The sequence below is a fragment of the Hipposideros armiger genome, unplaced genomic scaffold, assembly GCF_001890085.2.
Source record: "Hipposideros armiger isolate ML-2016 unplaced genomic scaffold, ASM189008v1 scaffold_1, whole genome shotgun sequence".
Classification (NCBI taxonomy): Eukaryota; Metazoa; Chordata; class Mammalia; order Chiroptera; family Hipposideridae; genus Hipposideros; species Hipposideros armiger.
Window position 1 is genome coordinate 2,951,570 of NW_017731351.1, and position 22,979 is coordinate 2,974,548.

A 22,979-nucleotide genomic window follows, 5' to 3' on the forward strand; every position below is an offset into this window, starting at 1 on the left:
AAAATTTATTTCCTTATGAAATCTCCATTATGGTTTTGCTCACCGTAAGTCATAATATACAGTTTTGGCTCAGTCCAGGATACTTAGTAACATTTTACTTTCTTTTATCCTAACTATATGTATCTTCCAGGCTTCACAGAATAAGCTTCTGGTCTAGTGATTTAGTAGTTAAAATTCCTATTTACATGCCATCCATGCCATTTGAGATTTTAACAATTTCTTTCCACTAACATATCTCTGTACACATGGAAAACTTTTATATTTTCTTAGTTAATCTTTATATGGGTGACTATTCCTAACATTTGATTATTTTAATTGCTTTTCTTTGGGGCATCATAAATCTTCATTTTGGCAAACAGAACTACTGGTAGTGCAGAAGGAAAGGACAATATTCTCTACTTTGTTTCTATAACTTTCTGTGTTATGTTGACCACTGCAAGAAATCATGTTGATAGTTTTCAAGAGTTATTTTTTTTCTCAAGTGATAAACCAATGTATTAAAAAGCATAGTTTGAATTATTTTCCTTGAAACATAATTACCCTTGTGTACCAGGAAGTTGACCGACACCCAATTTTGCCCACTCATAGACTTACAAAATCTTTCTATAGTTTATCCCCACTAGCTTAATATCCCTTTACTCACCAAAACTTTAAAACCTTGAGTATTTCAAATGTACCATCTTCTACAACATTTCTGAAAAACAAAACAACTCCTGTATAAAACCTTGGAAACCGTTTTCTGTCTTCAAGCCAATTCCCAATTATGACAAAAATTTTGTTATTCTCTGCTTATTAATAAAGTTAAAATCAAGGAGAAAAGGCTCAGATATAAGTTTTAATCTTCCTTTATTATCAATACAGAGTACACAAACTAATTTCAAGGGGATTTTTTTTTGTTCCAAGATATATTTACATTAGCAAGATTTTATTTATTTTAAAGATAAAATCATCTATGCCATTTTATATCTTTTATTTTCCAATTACAGGTTTATAGTTTCATTAAAGTCATTATCAGGGTTTTTTTTTATGATCTGATCTAGAATCTGTGCTTATTAAGAGCTATATGATGCCATAAACACTATACTTAGTAATACTCAAGCTGTCTTACTAGGCATGTTGTAGAAGAAAGCTTATTTATGCCCACTGATATGATAACATATCCGATAAGCTTTTAAGAAATATTGGTCATATCATATGATTTTAAAAGATGGGTAGACAGTTACAGTAAAAGAATAGCATTTTAAAAGAGCAAACTTTCATTTCTTATATTTTAACATTATACATTTTAATTTTTATCACAAAAGTAAGAAAAGGATTTTAAACTAACAGAAATAACATATACTACTTATAATAAGTAAAATCTCTTATTAAAGTGAGTTTCAGTCTAACTGGGAAGGAAACCCACATTTATCTGATTTTTAGTATGTAAACCCTTGAAAAAAGCTTATGCTTTATTGCAGAATTACCATTTTAAAAATTGCTATCAAAATGTATACAGATGGCAGCTATGTAATCTGTATGTTTAACAAGTTAAATATATGCATTTAACAATTTAATCTGATGAACTACCTCCAACATTAATATTAAGGAATTCTTTAATTTTATCATACAATACCAAAACTAAAGCACCCCCTGTACCACGAAGGACATTGGAGAACGCGCCACGAAAAAATGCATTGACTCCCTCATGTTGGTATATCTTCACAAAGCAGTCTAAAGTTCCTTTATATTGCCGTTCAGCTTCACCACTCTATATAAAGAAAGACAAATAATTTGCCATTATCTTCATAACTTTTATCTTAAGATAGATTTTCCTCAGCACTAATATAAAAGTAACACTGTGTTGAATAAGCATGTTGAGTTAATGCACATATATACTGAATACTTTACTTATGGTTGGAGAACACTCATACTTTTTAGGCACTTAAAAACTAACCAATTTCAAAAGATGGCATCACATACAATGATTTATCTTCTCACCACATTGCAATGAAGTGATAATTCAATAGCAAAAAAGGTAACCAGAAAAATATCGTATGTTTGGCTATTAAGAAAACACATCTTAGAAAATATTTAAAACCTAATAACCACAAAACTCCATTAACTAAAATTGTAAGATGCAGCTTGAGTGGTAACTTATAAGAACATTAATGACCTTGAAATATTAGAAAGGAAAGGCTGAAAATTAATGAACAGACATTCTTAGAAAAAAAAATCTAAGGTAGAAATTTTTTAAAAAAGTAAAAATAAAGGAAACAGAAAATAAACACATCAGAAAGCATAAAAAGCCAATAGTTATTTTAAATAATTTACTGACAAATTTCTGAAAACATTATTTGAGGAAAAACAAGAAAAGGCCCTTATACTATTAAAAAGGGCCCCCGAATTATTAGAAATGACAAAGATAACATCACCATAAATGATCCAGAGATTAAGAACAAGATATTACTAACAACTTCATGACAATTATTTTGAAAACTCAGGAGAAACTGATGAATTCCTTAAAAGGCATAATTTACAACAGAATAGAAAAAAATTAGGAATAATAAATTCATTAAAGAAATTCAATCAGCTGGTAAAAATCTTCTCATAAAGAAAACCATGTGTCCAGATGGCTTTATATGTGAGCCCTACCAAACATTCAATGAGATTTCATGCTAATCTTACATAATTATAGAGAAGAGAAAAAGTGGGAAGACCCCAACACATTTTTTGAGGCTTGCATGGCCTTGAGACCAAAATTAGACTAGGGCAGTACAAGAAGGAAAAATTCCAAGCCAATGTCACTGAAACTGGATGCAAAACTCCTGAATAAAAACTAGCAAATCAAACCCAGTAAAGGATACAAAATACAAAACATCAAGACCAAGCTGGGTTTATCCCAGGCATATAAGGTTGGTTTAGCTCAGGACAATAGATTAATTTAATATATTAACATATGAAAGGAAGAAAATGTTATGATCATCTCAACAGACCACCATTCATGATTAAAAACTGTTATAACCCAAAACAGAAAGGAACAGCACAGCATGAAAAAGGGTAACTACAAAAACCCGACAGCTAACATTAAATTATGTAACACTGAACACATTCTCTGTAAGATTAGGGACAAGACAAGGTTTCCAGTTATTATTTCTTTAATATAGCACCAAATCAGAGGTCTTAGGCAGTGCAGAAAAGCAAGAAAAGGAAATAAAAGGTGTAAGAATTGATAGTGAAAGGGAAAAACCTGGTATTATTTGCAGATTATATACCTGTGTGTGTAAAAAAAAAATCTTCAAAGAGTGTACATGTAGATTACTGTTTGTGATTGCTTAACAAAGTTGTGAGATATAAAATGAAAATACAAAAATTAAAGAGTACTGTTATGGGCTGAATTAAGTCCCCACAAAATTCATATGTTGAAGTCCTAACCCCCAGTACACCTCAGAATGTGACTGTATCTGGAAACAGGGTCGTTATAAAGGTAATTAAGGTTAAATGAGCTCATTAAGGTGAGTCCTCATCCAATATGTCCACCTTTATAAGAAAAGAAAGACAAAGGATTATGGGAAGACAGGAAGAGGACGGCCATCTACAAACCGAGGAGACAGGCCCTTAGAAGAAGCCAACCCTGCTGGACACCTTGACTTGAACGTTTGCTCTCCAGAACTATGAGAAAAAAATTTCTGTTGTTTATGTCACCCAGTCTATGGTATTATGTTATGGCAGTCTTAGAAATACACTAAATATGCTAAAATACAATTATTTGACAGTAAGTTGCAGATATCATGACCCTTATCTTTAAACACTTCAGTGTGCATTTTCTGAGACTATTTTCTTGCATATATCTTGTTATCAAAATCAGAAAATTTAACGTTGATACAGTACCATTTACTAATCCACCGTTGATATGCTTGATTTTCCATTTAAAAACATTTTCAATGTATTAAGCTAGAGCTAGATACAGATCAAGAAGAAACAGATGTAAATGAAATAATTTTAAGGACAGTTCATGAAGTAATAGATTAGATATGCTTTTCCCTTTCAGGTGGCCTACTGAGTTCTTCCAGGACCATTTTATAGACATCAAATGAGGATAATGATAGCAACTACACCTCTTGGCATTGTTTTGAGAGTTAACAAGTGTAAAATGCTTTGGACAGTATCTGGCACTTCAAGCATTATATTATTTTTCCAGTTTTCTGGCCTCATTTTTGCTTGCCCTCATGAAACCTTTAGTCTGGTAGACTGAACTACTTCTCAGTCGCACCTCTATGTATTTTTTTCCCCCTTTGCTTGCAATGTGCTCTCGTTATCTGGAGAAAAAGCCTATTTACTAAGATTCAGCTCGCCAAGAGGCCATATCTGGTCACTTTAATCATTTGGGCACCCCTCCTCTATTGCATTCCTGGAACCTATGCAAACTTCTATTTACACCATTAACTATATGCCTTCAATAATATGCTATAAATTTGGGGACAGGTTCTGCCTTATTTTGTGTTACCCTAGTTTAGCATAGACTAAATACTCAAATATTTGCTGAATGAATGAATCAAGTTACAGCAATGGAGACTGAATGCATCAAAATTTGGGATTGGGGTTTTATATTTAGAATATAATTATAAACAAATTTTATTAAAACATACTAGAATAAATGATGACACACATGTCAATGGCTTGTGACTGGTCTTCTTCTACTTCATCTAATATTCAGTTAAGATAGACATGCTCATCCAATCCCTGTCATTCCCTTCCACCCCAAAAATAATATATTGCTATTGGAGTGGAAGACATTTCTGTTCTGATGGCATACAAGGAAGAAGCTTTGCTGGATGATAGCTGTTTAGGGATAGGAAAGAATACAAGACAGAAAACAGCATGTATTTATTTTAATAAGTAAAACATATGATCTATGCCTTTTAGCCAAAATTTCTCTAAAACTTGAATTCATTATATCTGAATATCAGAGACAGAAAACTCAAGCACACAAATAATAACATAAAATACCTGCATCATCATACGTCTTCTAACTGTGTCAAAGGGGTAAGAAAGGATTCCAGAGCATGTAGTCACAACTTGAGCAATGAAAAAGGAGACAACGAATGGGGTTTCCTTTGGTTTTGGTAGTAAGCCCTAGAAAAGAATAATGTATCAAGTAACCATCTAAATTTCTAATATACTTTAAATCCTAAGTTAAAAGATAATTCTCACAAATATACAACCAAGGGCTCAATTATACTTAAAATGCAGTAAAAAACAGTTGGATTTAATGTGGGAAAATTAAAATATTGTAATAGCAGGGTATCAGTAAGAGAGGAGAATACTTCAAAAACATATTTGAAAAAGAAAAGCTTATTTGCTATTATAATTGATTTGTTACTAATGGCTCTGAAAACTAGGGGAGATAGTAATAGTGACCAAAAAAGTTCTTCCATGGCTCTTCACTGACCTGAAAAAAGTGAAAGAATGCTTGCTATTATGATCAACAGGTAATATTTCATAAGCAGCTTTAAAGCCCTAAGCTATGGCAGAAACAGTTCCAAATTTCACAACTACTACAGGGGATAACAGAAAAAAGCAGGGGGAGTGTACATATAAATTTTTCTGCCATTAAATAAACATATGTAAGATCCTGTAACGTCTGTTAACTTATCTATCTAAAAAATACATTACAACTAAAAGTAACATGCTGAGACCACAATAAAAATGACATTCAACTGCATTTATAATGATGGAAGGTAGAGATAATATATAAAACTATTATAAAATTTCCTTTAACTTTTAATCTTATTTAGTAAATAATACTGATCTTAATTTCATTGCTTCCTTTTGGAAGCATTATGACGTAGTGATTAAGAACACGGGATTTTTGCTTGCCACTTAAATAAATTACTTAACCACTCCTAGGTTATTCACCTTTAAAGTGGGGATATTAAAAGCTATCCTAGAGCACTGTGAAGATGTAAAGTACTTAAAAAGATTCATAGAGCTAAATAATGGCTCAAAAAATTGTACCCATTATTACAATATTTCTCCTTCCTACCTTGTGGAACTGCTACTAAAATCTGAAATGAAAAGGCAAATTGCTGAAACAACCTGGAGAATACAATATAGAATCTAACAATTCCCAATAGACACCTGAGCTACAGCAGCATTCAACTAATTAATTATGCCTTGCCTACTTTCCAAAAATGATTTGGTAAATTGTTTATTTGCATTTAAAAAAGTGAAAATAAAGTGAATGTAAAATCAAAACAACTCTGTTAGAAGAAGCCTTTCTATATGCCAAAGATTTGATTATGATGTAAGCCTATTTAGATGTTTCATATTTGTAATTTGATGCATAGTGAGTCTTTCAGTGCAAACAGCACAAAACTTAACATTTGGCTTAATGCTTTATATCTAAAGTCAGAATCACAATAGAGCTCTAATTTAATTAGGTTGTGGCAAAGTCACAATTAAACAGAGTTCTGTAACATCTTATTTCATCATTCATTTTGATCTCTATAATTAAAAGAAAACATATCTGCTGAATGTATTACTAATTAGAAAAAAAAGAAACAAACCATTTGTTTAATATATACTAGTTAAAGCCCCGAATTACCTTAACTGTGTCATAAACTCCAAAATAAGAGGCTCGGTACACAATGATGCCCTGTACTGAAACACCAAACCCTTGGTATAAACCAATAATTCCATCTGATTTTGCTATTTTCATAATACAGTCACCTAACCCCTTGAATTGTCGTTCTTCGGGACCTAAAATAAAGCCATTTAAAGTTTATTAGAAGCATTATATATTATACATAAAATTTAATTAAATATTCTACAGATTTAAATTATTTGGAATTACCACTAGGAATCTAACAAAAAGGACACAAAATTCTCCCATTCATTAAAAAATAATTAAGATTTCAAGTAGTATCTTAAAAAATTTTAACTGATAATATTAATCTCTTATAAAAGCAATCTAATTCAAGCAATTTGAATGGTTTAAAACATTTTAATAAAATTACCATAAGTTACTAGGAATGTAATTACTAGGAATGGAGAAGTTCTTAGTTTTCATTAAGAATGAAAAACTCTACAACTTGCTTCAGTTGAAAAGCAAAAAGATAAAGGAAAAAGACAAAGCTAAAAACTAGTAACTTAAGGATCATTAACATTTTAGATGAGGTGTCACATTTTTCAAGTGTTTGTTGGTTTTGTTATTTTCCCTTGACCTAGAACTCTGACAATATTTGAAAAACATTACATGTAGAATATAACCTTTTAATATAAATTAAATTCTCTCAATTTTGAGAGAAAATAAAACTATAGAACTGAGCTTCAAGCAAGATACATGTTATTTTCACTTCTTTAGCAATAATAAGAAAATTTGGACTGCCAGTTAAACATGATAGATAGAACTCATATCTTCATCTTTGCTCAAACCGCTACCCATTCTGAGGCATTTTCTGTGATTACTTATCTTAAATTGATGTCACTCCCTTCACCTAAATTTTGTTTCATGGCATTTATTGCTAAGTGACAGTATATTTTTGTCATTAATTTTTTATCACTTGTGTCCTGCACTAGACAGTATATTTTTTTCATTAATTCATTTATCACTTGTGTCCTGCACAAGGCAGACAAGCCATGAGCTCCATGTTTTGTGGTGTGTGTGTGTGTGTGTCACACATACACATCTTGTATCTGAGGCAGGGCCTGGTTCACAGCAGGCACTAAAGAAATATTTGTGAAATGAACCTCTGCTCTCTTAAGACATTCTACTAAAACAACAAAGGAATAAAACAGGATTAAATCCATACAAGCAAAAAAAAACAGTACATAACAAAATAAAATCCACAAATTATAGCAAGACGGAAAGCGGGTAGAGGAATCAGAGAAAGCTGAAACCTACTTTCTTGCCAACGGGGTATTATTGAGAAGTGAGCCATTTGACCCCAATAACCTCAGAAAGACTTAGAAATTAGAGTTACTAGGTACTAATCTTGTGGTGAAAGCAAAGTAAAATCTGGATGCTCAAAATCCACAGCCTCGCCCTGAGCATGAAGTGACTTACTCCTCTGCCATCCTCAGAACTGAATGCAAGGCTCCAGACTTAATGTGGAGCTACCTCCACGGTCACTGAAAGAAAGACTCACACAATGAGATACATCTTGTGAAATGTCAGATCTTCAGGGATATAAGGTATGTAAAAAGAAAAAAAGGCACATGCAAAAGGATCAGCTGTAAGAGATTGATTTCTTAAGAGCAATGTAGAAACTAGAATCCAGAGTTAATACTTTTAAAATTGTGTAAGAAAATAAGTTTAAACCCAGAATTTTATATATGGTTAAGTATTAAGAGGGTAAAACAGACATTTTTAGACATGCAGGACCTCAATTTATCTCCTAGTCCACTCTCTTCACAAAGCTCAGAAAGCTACCACAGTATAATCTGCCAAAACACGTGTAACAAAAACATAGGACGATGTGGTAAACAAGTGAGGGCAGAGGCAAAGGGAATTTCTAGGGGAAGAGCTGTACATCTGACCCAGAGAGGAGTCATAGTCGAGATAGGAAGAAGTGCATGGAGGGATCTAGGAGATGGCTCTCTAGGAAAAAAAGGAAAATTATAAACAATTTTGGTGTTTGCTCTTTTGTTACTACAGTGTAGGCCTTCCCCTTCCCTCTTTTATGAAAAAAGAAAAAGCAGTAATCTTTAAGCCCTATTGTTACAATAAACAATACGTTGTTCAAAACACGAAGAGTAACAGTATTTCTAAAAATCTCATACCTTTTCCAATATCAGCACCTAATCTGGTTCGGGCAAAATCTAGTGGATATACCACACATAAGGATGTTGCCCCAGCTGCTCCTCCAGAAGCCAGGTTTGCCAAAAACCACCTCCAGAACTGAAACACATTAATTAAAAAGTCATTATTAAACTACCGATTCTGCATATTTAAAATTATTTATATAAAAGTTAAAAAGATAGACATACATACTAAAGTGAACATCTATAATAATGCATATCATATTATCCAAAATACATCTCTTCATGTCCATGTAGCCTGTTTCTTACCAGGCAGTCTGGGAGGTAAAGTTTAGAGGCTGACATACTGAAATTCCAAAATACTTTAATGGGGCTGGCCGAGTGGCGCAATGGTTAAGAACTGGCTTGGGACACCAGAGGACCCCAGTTCGGAACCCACATGTGAGGGCCAGTGACACTGCCCTCCACAGCTAAGATGCTGAACAACAGCTCAACCTGGAGCTGGGCTGTTGGGAGTCACGGATGGCGTAGGCTGCACCCCTTGTGGCAGTGGGTTGCCACGGGCTACCGTGTGTAGCCAGCAGCCGCTGTGAGCGGCTGTCCAGAAGCTGGTGACTGATGTGTCTCGCCCGGGAAGAGCGCAATGATGGTGCCAACTTGGGCAAGTGGAGCAACGTCCTCCACAACTAGAGTAAAGAACAAAACGACAGCAACTTGTCTGTTCCCCTTCCCCCAATTTCCCAGCACTGTTCCCATGCCCCCAATTCCCCAATAAAAATCTTAAAAAAAAAAAAAAGTCGACAGTTTCTCAAAACAAAACTGGAAAAAAAACAGAAAAACTTTAATGGCCTCCAGCAAGAGTAGCCCAAATTTACAAAGAAGGCCACATACGATAATCATCTCTTTAAACTGTACACGTTTTTTGTTAATAACAGTGTTAGTTATGACTAAAATGTCAGGCATCTATGGAGACTTTAGTTGTGCCCTTTTTTGGAGGGGGGCAGCAATACTCTAACATGCCACTATTCACTTTGTAATGTTAGTAGAATTAAATTTAAACAGTTCAAAAATGCATATATTACGTTCAAACGCTGACATGAAAATTGTCACAAATCAAAGTGACATGTAAGTTAGGCCTTATTGATCTACTGGTTCACATGGGCTGTTGAGGTTCTTTTGAAAAACATTTAAAATGGGTCCTACTTAATTAGGTCTAGTAAACTGCTTTTCAACATCTAGAGTTTACTGGAGAAGAAATGAATATTTGAATTGGAGCTGTTACAGAAAATCTAGGGTACAAGGTCACTGTAGCCATTAAATGCATTAAAGTGCATGATATTCTAATCAAGCTCAGTTTCTTGCTTTATTCTCTGGCTCTTATTTCTAACAATAGCTTTGAGTCTCAGCTTTGGAACTCTCAATTTTCTCTTGGCTCGGAATGCCCTTCATGTCCCTTTTTATTTCTTCTATCTTTTTAAAATAAGTTATTGATTTATGTTCCAATTCAAATTCTACTTCTTCCCTGAAATCTCTGATCTCCAACCCAACCAAAAGTGTATGTAATAATACCTTCTTCTCATGAATACTTTATCTCTCAGAGAATAAAGGTTGAATCATTTGACCAATATGTAGAATGTGTCAACATGTTCCAGGTTCTCATTTTTTTAAAATACAACTTACAATCACTTTCTACTTTCAATTTACAATTATTTGTGTACATGCCTTATCTTACCTCCTCCAGACTATAAATTTTTAAAAATTATTTTTACTTAATAACCTTACTAACTTAACAACTAATATATTTATATTCCATACAATTCACCCATGCCAAGTATTCAATTCAGTGGATTGTTAGCATACTCACAGACTTGTACAATCATTACTGTTGGAAGCTGGCTGCACCTCAGTTTCTGACAGGGCCTAGCACACTGCTATTGTTACAAATTCTGAAGCTCTGACTGAGAAACAGATACTGCTTTATGTCTTGGAAAATTTAAATTCCCCTTTGGATGCCCCCAGTAGGATAAAGATCTGACACCCCTTCTTATATTATTTACTTTAACCAAATAAATGAGTTTGACATATTACGATAATTCTGTTTTACTGTTAGTTTCTTAATGATAGATTCTTAGTGATAGACAAGTTATGCACCTTATAATTCTTAAAGATCCTGTTTAGCCAGTAGTGTTTGAAACAATTGCTAAGTAGTAAACATCCTTTAAGTGCCAAGGTAGGAACTGGGCTCTGGCCATTTTGGTAGAAATTGAAACATAATTAGGATAAGTTAGTCATTAGTATAGAACAGATCTGGCTGTACCCTGTAATAGAAACATCATGAGGAAGTAAAACTCTGAGAAAAACAAACTTCTAAGGAAAATAGACCCTGGGAAGGAAGGAACATTGAACTATGTAGCAAACAATTTCCTAATGGGTAAAGGTTTAAACTTGGAAAAACAACTCTGGAAAAAACAGCTCTATATGTAAATAGTCAACTGCCCAGTATAAAAGGGACATGCTATAAGAATAAAGTGAGACACTTCTCTTCTTGAAAAAGCGCTCCTGTGTCTCCACCCGTTTTTCTTCTTTTCCTCGCAGAAGCCGCCTCCACCTGAGGGAACCCCTGGACCTGCTGGAGCCGCACATTACTACGTTCAGGACATTTTTTATCACCCCAAAAAGAAACCCTGTACTCATTAGCAGACAACTCCATGTCCTTTGCTGGCTCCCCCAAGAGCCATAGGTTAGGTAACCATTAAGCTACTTTCTGTCTCTGTAGATTTGCCTATTCTGGACATTTCCTACCCATGGAATAACACAATACATAGTTTTTTGTGACTGGCTTCTATCATTGAACGTAACGTTTTCAAGGTTCATCCACATTGTAACATGTGTTAGCACTTCATTCCTTTTTATTGCCAAATACTATTCCACTATATGGATTTATCACATTTTACTTATCTATTCAGTTCATGAATAGATTGGTTGTTTGCATTTATTTTGAGGCCAGGATTCTTCCATTTATTTCACAAAGCAAGTCCTGGGCCTTGCCCTGAGTAGCAGTAATGCACGCAATAAATATGTGTTTAATGAAGGGTACTAGGAATGCCACTTCCTATCCTCAGACTCCCATGGCTCCTTTTTAAAAAGTGAAACTCATAAGTGCTGCATTGATAGCCCTGTTTCATAATCACACAGAGATAATTGGGTCAGCAGATAGCATCTGACCCTGGGGTACCTAACCTATAGACTAGTACATGATGTGTAACCTGGAAGAAAAAGATGAGCTGGGCCAGTGTCTATTTCTTAGGAATTTGACTCTAGAAATGCTATGACAGTTAACAGTAAGGACAGAAATGGAGAAGGTATAAAATAACTTTTTTTAGGTCTCAGTCTACTTTGAGGCTATTGAAGGCTATAGATCCTCTTCCAATAACAATCACCTACCTATCTAGTCACTTTAGCTTAGAGAGGAATAGAGTGAAGTAGAAGGATGAGTTTGGGAGTTAGAAAGACCTGAACAAATGACTCAGAAAGTGCTTTAAGCCCTGAGTCTTGTTTTCCTTAGCTCTACATTTGGAATAAAATAACCACCTCAAAAGGTAAGGTGAAAATCTGGTGAAAGATATATGTGTATAGTAGGTACACACCTTCGTAAAAGTTATTTTTTAAAAACTTATTAATACAGAGTCTGTAAACTCTCCAACTGATTCCTCTCATTAGTAATAAGTAATGTGACAATAGTAGAGGAAATTAACATTGGTAACACCCGTCTTATTCAGATTTCACCAGTTGTACACACACTCATTGTGTGTACTTAGTTCCATGCAGTTTTATCACACGTGCATGGGGCCACCACCACACACAGCTGCTTTTCAAGACCCTGCTAGGACAGCTTGGCTTGTTGATTGCTTGGGGGAAGAGGAAAAGAGAAAGGATGAAGGAGAAGAGAGCCTTTGTAAGGCGGAAGAGAAGACCTTGAGAGTAATGTAGATGGCACAGTGTATATGGAGGCAGCAAAACAAATAGAAACCAGGAAAATGACAGAGTTCATATGAGAAGGAAATTTTGAAATTGAGAGTTTGTAACCACAGGAGTGATTACCTTGAATAGAAAAAGCACCTTTGCAATAAAAAAAAAGAATTCTCAAACTTAAATTTATCATTTTCCTGTTTTGTTTGATTTGATCTTCCTATGCACTTTAATCTCAGCTAAAAAGATCCTTAGTCATAAAGAAGAAACTATTTTTTTAGGGAATAATTACTTCAGAGGTAGGAATACATATCACTTGACTGTTTTTTATTTGCTTAATAAAAGCAGATAAAATGCTTAATTTTCCTAGTGCAGTAAAATAGTGATTATAAAATGTAAATTACATTAAAATTAATATTTATTCAGAGAAATATTGTCTTGAGACAAAAGATCCCTTAATTATTAAAACTCTGTTAAAAGGTTTAGAGAAGCTTTTAAAAGTTAATATAATTTTTTTCATATATAATTTCTATAATTTAACACATATTATATAATATGTTAAGTTACTGTTTTATTATTTTTTCCACCACTTGAGCACCTCCTCCCCAAATAAAACATCACAGAAAAGACAAATCCAACTATTTCTTAGAAAATTTCAGAGCTATTCAAATATGTTTACTTGCCTGTTTTTCTTTATTAACTCCAGACATGAAAAGTTGTTTATATTTGTCCTTAAAAGCAAAATTTAGAGCTTGTGTTGGAAAATACCGGATAACATTTGCCAAATTACCACGCCAAAAACTGAAGAAACCTACAAAAGAAAGCATACTAAATATAAACTTATATTGTATTATTATTAAATAATTCCCATAGTTTTAACAAACAGCTATTTGAATTATCTAAAACTAAATCCCTTTCTCCTGAGACAAAAATAAAGTTTAGGTATGTCTACCCTGAATTAAAAAGGCAGTTTATTTAACTCCAGGTGCTTCATTCCAATTTCGTTAATTTTCAATAAAAAACCTTGAATACCTAAGAACCTATGTAAAGCATTATCAGTTGAATATAAGGCTCTTTACTAATAGAAAAACAAAGGCCAAGAGTATTTGTCAGAGAAGCTAGTAACCCTTAGCCTCACTTCCAAATCATGATATACAATTCCTAATGTGGTAAGGCTGCTGGAACAAAACTGGTTTGTATACATACTTATGAGAATGAGAAAGGGACAGAAGAGTCTAAAGCATCCTTATCTTTATATTCTGGAACCGAGACAGAAAAGGGATCGATTTACTATTCAAGGCAGCCTCCAGAGGCCTGCTGGAGAGACTGGAGGAAACTTTCAAGGTCAGTTATCTTCCCTCTTCAAATCTCCATGGATTGACCACTCCTAATATGTGTTACTCTTATAATTCAGAGCTGCACATACAGAGTTGGAAGATCATAAAAGCAACTAAAGAATAGAGTAAATCAGAATAGCATCAGTCAGGGTAAATCCAGAGTCTTTCATAACCCAAGGGGAGCTTATAAAAAGACACCCGGAAGAAATGTTTAAAGCTATGCTCAAAGCCAGAATGAAAAGAGCTATCCTTGGAGTGGAAAAAAGAGATAAGGTAAGAAGATAGTGAGAAGATAGCTAGTGGTGCCTTCTGAGTTCATGTCTCTTAGACTCATTCCATGTTGCCTAAATAAAAGTTAGTAAAATTATAGCAAACATGACGAGAAACTTTAGAATACTTGAAATGGGAAAAGAGACAGAAGGCAAATTCCAGAAAGTATCAATCTCAGAATTTGATTGCCTAGTAAAGTTCAAAAATAATCTAGCATGGTAATTCTCAACCAGGCTCAAGCCCACTCTATATTATAATTTATTGAAAATACTTTACTATCTAGAAATAGAATTCAAAGACAATTTTCTCTTCATCAATTCAAAAAAATATCAATATAGTGCCCTCACTGTTATATAGAAAAAGAATTTAAAATATGTATTTTAATTATAAAGAGAAGAACCACACTATAGACATAATAAATGCTTCTACTTCAATGAGTTAACTTAAGATGCATATTGACATTTGGAAAAGGATTCAGTACATATATTTGTACAATCATCAAGAATTAAACAGTTACATATGCAGACGATGTAAGTGGTACACAAGCAGAGTTGCTGTCATGAGTTTTCACAATGAAGAACTCTCAGTAAAATCCTGAACAACACCAAGTACAATCTTCCCTCTACTTACATGGTAGCTGCATTACTAGAATCAGTCTATACTAGAACTATGCCCCAGAGAGCTTGCGTTTATAAGTAAATCAGAGTTAGGTTGGAGGCTTAGATAATCACAAACAGGTTTTACTGCTACACGAGTGTCCAGTGGAGAATCTGAGTCATTTAAATGCAGGATATATCTTCTGTGTGTACGACTGGCCATGTGTAGCAGCAGATGTTTAGCATCCCTGACTTTGCCTCTCACATCACTGCAATTAAAGACTACACCCTTCTCTATAGCTGTGCTAAACAAAAAATTCCCCACAAGTCTCCAAGAAAGCCCCTAGATGGCAATATTATCCATGTTTTGAATTCCTAACCTCTTAGCATAGGAGACATACCCTGGTGTATTCATAAAAAGGCCTCGTACTCGTATCTAATAGAAAACATCTTAGAGTTCTGCTATGATCATCTCTGAAAGTATAGAAAGCAGGAACTGGAACACTATTCAGAATGATCTCAATTTACAAGAGGCATATTGAATATATTTAGGCTTAAATATTACAAAAAAAATTTTAAATATAAAATAAATTAGAACTGGTCAGCACAATCTGCCCAGAATATTTAACTTTACGTGACTAAATATTTAAAGCAGATTAGCTAATAATAAAGTGCCCCCCCCCCTTCTCTGAAGAGGTCTTAGAAGATAAACTAAGGATAGTTTCCTACTTTTCCTATAAAAACCTTGGGGGGAAATGGGAAGCCTGCTCTGATAAAATCAATGGGGTAGGGAGATGTAAGCCACTAAGTATGAAAGATCTGAGCTCACTCCCAGGTGGGCATTGTAAATTCAGTTTAGATGGTGCCTAAGTGTTGGGAGCCGGCTGCACCTCAGTATCTGATATGGCCTAGCACACTGCTATTGTGACAAGTCCTGAAGCTCTGGCTGAGCAACAGATATTGCTTTATGTTTTGAAAAATTTAAATTCCCCTTTGGATGCCCCCAGTAGGATAAAGATCTGACACCCCTTCTTATATTGATTGTTTTATTTTCTTTAAATAAGTGAGTTCTGTTTTACTGTTAATTCTGTTTTACTGTTAGTTTCTTAATGATAGATTCTTAGTGATAGACAAGTTATGCACCTTATAATTCTTAAAGATCCTGTTTAGCCAGTAGTGTTTGAAATAGTTGCTAAGTAGTAAACATCCTTTAAGTGCCAAGGCAGGAACTCAGCTCTGGCCATTAGTGGAAGAAATTGATACATAGTTAGGATAAGTTAGTCATTAGTGAAGAACAGATCCGGCTGTACCCTACAAAAGAAACATCGTGAGGAAGTAAAATTCGGAGAAAAACAAACTTCTAAAGAAAATAGACCCTGGGAAGGAAGGAACATTGAAACTATGTAGAAAACAATTTCCTAATGGGTAAAGGTTTAAACGTGGAAAAACAACTCAATGACGTAAATAGTTACCTGCCCAGTATAAAAAGGACAGGCTGTAAAAATAAAGTGAGACATTAATTCTTGAAAAGCGCTTCTGTCTCCTCCTTCTTTCTTCGCCGACTCGGTCTCCACCTAAGGGAACCCCTGGAATTGTGGGAGCCGGTCTCACGCACCTAAGAGTCTACCTTGGACCCTAAGTGCTGCACCCAACAGGTCAAGTAGAATTGTAACCACATCCCTAGGGACAGAATGTATTTTTATGAGACAGTAACCCACCCTAGACTTAGGAGTGGAAAAAAAGACTGCACTGGAGTTGAAGTCACTTCACTTTTTGTTCAGAATACAGACACAATAAACGGGATACAGACACAATAAACGCGTCTATTTCCTTTTTAAAGTTTATATAGTTTTCAGTTGAATCCAACTATATGCATGAATTATAGAAGCTTGTGATAAATTTATCCTCATATTCACTGAGATAACTTAGGAGCCATTCTGCAATAGGGCATCTAATGGTTAACAAAGCACTTTATTCTTTGAAATAATTTCAATATTAATGGAAAAAAAACCTCCACAATAAGCGAAACTATCAAATTTTAAACAGGGTCTGATGCAAAAGAAAAACTGGTAATACTGATCCTGTCTTTATTGAAAATTTTGATATTCTGCTCATCTTGGAATTAAAAAAGAATACCGCATTAAACTATCATTTGTCTTCACTGAGTTATTTTGCGCCCCCCTCAAATTTGTGCAGAGGTTGGTGCCTCGTAAGTCTCAGCCCTAGTCCTCAGTAGTTCTCAGTAATAAGCACAACCTATTCACTGATTAGGAACAAGAGCACTGGGAGGCCAATGCTTCCATATTTGGAATACTTCTCAAACGTGACATTTCAATAAATATTTAAACATTTTAAAGCACCTGTTAACATACAGCAAAGTGCCTAATGGATCTCCCCCAGTCTTGGGAGGTCAACCACTGCCTTCCGAGCCCGGCATGGCGCGCCATGATGGGAAAACCTGTTGCGAAGGTGAAATTTCGAGAAAGAAGGTGGTGGTCTCCCCTGCACCAGGCTTCGTCATGTGCAGGCCTTCTTGACCCTGTGAAAGCAGAGTCTCTTAACGTGGTTAAAAAACTGAATTCTCGAAGATGAAGAAACCAACTCATTACCCAAATCGTCCCGGCCCGGCCCACCCGCTTTTCTGGGAAGCTGACCGGGTTGGGAAGAGGGGGCGCAGCGGCCGCCCGTACGCACCCTGCTCGCGGGGAATCCGCACCAGACAGTCCACCATGCCTTTGTACTGCGCCTCAGGGCTTATCTGCTTGGACGACGCCTGCACCTGCAGCAGCAGCTTCACCCGCTCGATGGGCGCCACCGCGGTCTTGGACACAGCCGCCGCGACCCCGCCTGCCAGCAGGTCCTTCCCGAAGGACGCGACGTCAAAGAGCCGCTTGCCCTCCTTCTCCGGCTTCTTCGGAGGGTCACGCTGCATAGTGGGACGACGGAAGTAAAGCCCCGGGGCAGCTAAGTCAGAGCAAGCGCGAGAGAGACGGCGAAAGCAAGGCCAGAACAGCTTCAGCGTCGTCTGGCGGGAAAACGGCGCTCAGGACGCTGGGAGAGCAGCACAGCATTGTGGGGGCCGGAGCTGCGCATGCGCCTCCAACCGCCTTCCGCCACCTGGCGCTGTTCGCGTGACTGCCGACATGCGGTTCGGCGCCAAGCTTTTCTTTGCTTGGGGCAGCGCCCGGAGGCCTTCGGTTTTGAGCCGGTAAGGTGCAGGAAGGGGCCCCGGGAGCTGTTTCTTCTGTAGAAGGGTTGTTAGCCGCCAAAGCTAGAACCGAGCAGTAAGCCAACCCTCTGGAATCAATGGAGTTTAGTTTTAATTCCCAGGGTTACTCTTCCATTTTCTCTTAGATTTAATTTAACAGCGGCTGTTTGTCTAGTCACATTCTCACTTGTTTTGCTGATGGCATCCCCGTAGCATAATTCAACGTGTTCTTTCTCCTGTGTTTTATCGAAATTGGTAGTTCTGTCTAGAGCAGTTCTCAATCCAGACTGCACGAAGGAGACGGGGCAGTGGCGTTTAATTTTGTTTAATGCTTGGGCTTAGGGAATTGTAATGCGCAGGCCACCAGTGATCTCTTCCGGAACAGTGGCTCACAGACTTTGATTTTAGGACCCTTTTTCACTCTTAGATTATAAGACCACCAAGAAGCATCTGTGTGTGTGTGTATGGATATTGACCATTTCAGAAACTGAAACAAAAATATTAAATATTCAAAAGAATACATATTTTAAAATGATTTTTAAAGCTAGTGAGAAAAATAGCCTTGTTTTATATTTTTGAAAATCTAATGTGACTGAATAAAAGACAGCTGGACTTACTACATAACCGCTTTTTAGTCTTATGCAGTGTCACACAGCATCTATTAATAGCTGGAAAACTCCACTTACACTAATGAGAGTAAGAGTGAAACAGGCAGATAATGTCTTAGTATTATTAAGAGAAGGTTTGGCCTCATGGAGTCACAGGTGTTTTGGTGACACCTGCTGCCCTCCCATACCACACCTTAAAAACTCATCTGAGGCTTAATCAGATTCAGGTTTGACTTCTTTGGGCAGGAATCAGTAGATGTACAGCAATCCTGCACATCATGTCTGCCTCTATTTCCTTCCACCTTGCCTTTTTCAATGTGGATATCCTAGAGATCCCTCTGCAATAGCATGCAATATATTCCTGAGTCATTTTTATAGCTTGCTTGATAAATGATATAGCTTCTAATAAATGGAGATTCCATCTTCTCTTTTACTCTGTAGGGCCTGCAGAGTCTTGAAACGCACTGATAAAACATGAGGTGAGTTACTTTTTTTGAACTTTAGGTTCTAATTTTTTCATAATCTTAAATGTGCTACATTTTAAATATTATTTGTCACTAGTGAAAAACCAAATGTATAGGTGGAAGGATTCCAGAGTAGGAATTTTGTTAATATGTTGATTACCTCACATGAAACAAGTTGGGAAGTCCTACTGGTTGGGTGTTGTGTGCTCCTTTCCTTTCTCCGCTGTAGTGGCTTGTTTGACTCTGAACTGATTTTTCAGCCTCTAAGTCTCTCCATTTTACATGCTGCCGCCAGATTAATCTTTCTGAAGCAATTGCATTAATCATTATTCCTAGGCTTAAAAAAATTTAGTCTTATTGCATTGACTTCAGAATCCTTTGTGAAATCCATTGCAAATTCAAGAAAATACTGGTGTTTTCTCTGCAAAAACCTGAAGAATGAAAGCATTCAGTGTTTAAAGGATTTAGAAGCCTTAACAAGCACACAGGGGACTATTTAAGGGAGTGATTACTTGAATCACACTCCAAGATGCCAAGAGAGGTTGAAGGAAACATCTCTGGTCACAGGGAACAACTATCTCAGAGGATAGAAAAGCAAATGTTCTGCTGCTCCCCAGGGCGGTTTTCTCTTCTTCCTTACTGTCTTGTCTCCCTTTCCCCTCTCCCCTACCTTTGACTCTGTAGTTTATGTTTATAATATAGTATATAATATATTTATAATATATTATGTTTATAATATAATATGTTTATGATATCCTCCTGCTTATTTCTGGCATGTATTCACTGATAGAAGCCAGCCAAAGTGCAAGTACTGCAATACCTTGGTTTGAGAGCATAATTCATTCCGGAAACAAACTACTCATATTGCAAGACATCGCTCGTTTACCATGTTAAAATGTATTAGAAATGTTTGTTCGTCTTGTGGAACGCTCGCAAACCATGTTACTCGCAATCCAAGGTTTTACTGTACTTAGAAATGTAGGCCCCACCCCTTTTATTAAGAGCTTCTAATGAGCTCTTTTCAATAGACTAAGCTGAAAATGTTTATTTTAGCTTGTTGCATTGCATTTTATCTACTAATTTAGGGGGAAAAAAAGCACTGGTGCTTTATAAAGTTGCTATTTAAAGTATAGAGCCTCAGGATCTTTTTGCTGTTCACTCTGCTTTCCTTAGAAATCAGCCTGGTTAGTCTCCTCATTTCAGGTCTGGGTCACCTCAGTAACCCTTTCCTTGGCCACCCTCTCTCCCACACTCCATTTCCCATTTTCTTCATTTTGGTTCTCTTGGCTTTTATCACCATATTTTACTTATTTGTGTTACTTGTGGTCTGCCTCTCCCACTGGATCACAAGCTCCGTGAGGGTGGAGACTTTCAGCGGTTTTGTTCACTGCTGTATCCCCATCATCCAGAACACAGTAGAAATTTAATAAATATTTTTTGGATGAATGCATGAAAAAGCAACACAACTGCAAACAAACCTCCAAACCATCTTTATTAAAAACTATCAATATAGTATAAAAATAGCTTCAATTACATAGAATATAGAAATACAACTCTACAAAATTACATTATTTTCACACAGTTTAGTGCATAGATTAAAGTTTTAGTAACATTTAATAACATTTTTTAAATATCCGAAGTATAAATCCTTGTTCCCAAAAGTGTTTAGTGCTGAATACTTTTCCTCAGCTTCTTTCCCACATTGTGTACAGTAGCAGGTATGATTTAGCTGATGCCTTAGTTTTCAACCAGTGGATATTTAATAACAGTAGTAGTAGCTAACACTTTTATAGCATGTAACACGTGCCAGGCACTATTTAGAGGGAACTCACACAGACAAGTATTTTCAAGAGTGTTCAAAGCAGACAAACCTAGTAAATTATTTCATAGGTTTTTCCATTTGTATTAGAAATATAAAAAAGCAGGCACTGCAAATGTACCATCTTGCCTGTATGCATCACCATCAACAGTCCCTTGGCACAAATGAGAAACTCTCCCTTGCTAAGTACAGTTCTATAACGCCACAAAAAGAAACAAACCAATGAGAACTAAAGAAAGGTGAAGGAGGGAGGAGAGGGGGTAGAATCTAAGATGGAATTCTGGAGAGCTAAAAAATAGATGATGGTGATAAGACAGTACTTGATATCTTTTAAAATGAAATTTATATAATTTTGCATAAGTAGTCTTTGGTGAAAGGGACCATTTGCAGGATGTGAACAAATACAATTACGAATGTTTCCATACCTACTAAAGAGTATACCTCTGGGGTATCTGTATTGTTTCTCTGTCCCCTTTATTTAATAAAGTCACAGATAGGCACTTATTATCCAGTAATCAGATTGATCTACTTTCAGATATGAATTTGAACCTATTTGAAAAAATGGACTGCCAAGTTTACTTATAATGTTTTCTTCAATAACCATTTACAGATGGAAACCAAGATGATGTTTGGTTTTATTTCTTAAAAATGCAATGGCTCGAAGGACTTCCGGTAAGATGGCGGAATAGACAGACGCTGTGCCGACTACCTCCCAGGATCACACCAAAATTACAAATAATTTATAAGATATTCAACTTCGGAAGTTCCCTGGACCCTAGATGAGCAGAACCTCTAAACGAAGGACTTAAAGAGGAGGCCACGTCAAGTCCGCTGAAACTAATTCTAAAAAATGTGTATTTCATAATAAAAAATAATTAAAAGGAAAAAAAAAGAAAACACCCAAGGATGGCATCGCCTGTGAAGATAGTGGCGAAGGCCCCAGGGAAGCCTCAGTGTGGCATCCTATAATTTTAGGAGATGAGACAGAAGACAGTAGAATGGACCCAACGAGGTTCCCCAAGATGCAGGAATCACGGCAGTAACTCATAACCATGAGGGAGAAAGTTCTTTAGGATCATTCACAGAAGGTGTGGGGGATGAAATCAAGACTCTGTTGCGAGGAATTGAAGGTGACTATAACAAGATTTTTCTTGCAAAGAAAAAAAGATTCCTGAGGGATACTAATGCCTTCATAAAAAACATTAACCAGAAACTTGGGCAAACCAGGAAAAAGCAGAAGGAGCAAAGGCAGAAGATTTTTCATAAATATTCTAAACAGTTTCTGACTGTGTTTCAAGCTTTGGATATGGATGTGAAGAAAACCAAGGAAGAAGAAGAAAAACTGGCTGTTTTGCTTCATGAACACCAAAAGCTTTTTTACCAAGCTAGAGTGGCTCACACTAGGAGACTGAAAAAATTTGTGCATTTGTATTGCAGTTTCTTAAAGGGCGTGAAGGACTTGGACAAGGCTCATGAACATTTTCTTACCAGTGAAAATAGTGAATTGAGACAAGAAATGGCCAACTTGGAAAACAGAATCCTGGAGGAGGCTAAGGAGCATGAGCTGGCATTTATTCGAACGTCTCTTCAATCACTGTTATACTGATGACTTGAAGAAGGAATTTGAACCTAAGTTATATGATAAAAGTTTAGCATTAGCTACACTAAACCACATTACAGTTGTTTAACAATTTCTGCGTGAAATCGATGTATCTTGTTTGCCCTTAGCTTGTCTGTTAAGTGCAAGAATCTTTTTCTGTTAACTACCAAATGAATCCTAAACAGTTAAGTGGGTGGCAGCAATTCCACAGTTACGTGTATCACATTTTCAACCCTTTGGTAGTGCTGGAGACTTTTTCTCCCTAGCATTGTCAGTTAGCCTTAGCAATAAGTTGACTTAATTTAAAGCTTTGGCCCCAGCAATTCTGTATCAATCCCCAAAGGTACAAAACACAATGTGGAGGGC

General features: G+C 36.0%; 1 protein-coding gene and 1 long non-coding RNA gene across 2 annotated transcripts; one reads left to right on the forward strand and one right to left on the reverse strand.

The window, feature by feature from the left end:
• Nucleotides 1-846: 846 nt before the first annotated feature.
• Nucleotides 847-17,950, reverse strand: SLC25A31 (solute carrier family 25 member 31). The gene is made up of 6 exons (XM_019665577.1): nucleotides 17,609-17,950; nucleotides 13,395-13,522; nucleotides 8,764-8,881; nucleotides 6,587-6,741; nucleotides 4,990-5,115; nucleotides 847-1,750 (listed from the first exon to the last, which is right to left on the reverse strand). The coding sequence occupies exons 1-6, from the start codon at nucleotides 17,844-17,846 to the stop codon at nucleotides 1,553-1,555; spliced, it is 963 nt and encodes a 320-aa protein (XP_019521122.1). The 5' UTR covers nucleotides 17,847-17,950; the 3' UTR covers nucleotides 847-1,552.
• Nucleotides 17,951-18,036: 86 nt separating this feature from the next.
• On the forward strand, nucleotides 18,037-21,711 carry LOC109395007 (uncharacterized). The gene is made up of 3 exons (XR_002126566.1): nucleotides 18,037-18,122; nucleotides 19,172-19,209; nucleotides 21,624-21,711. It is a non-coding gene; the product is annotated as an uncharacterized LOC109395007 (long non-coding RNA).
• The last annotated feature ends 1,268 nt before the right edge of the window (nucleotides 21,712-22,979 follow it).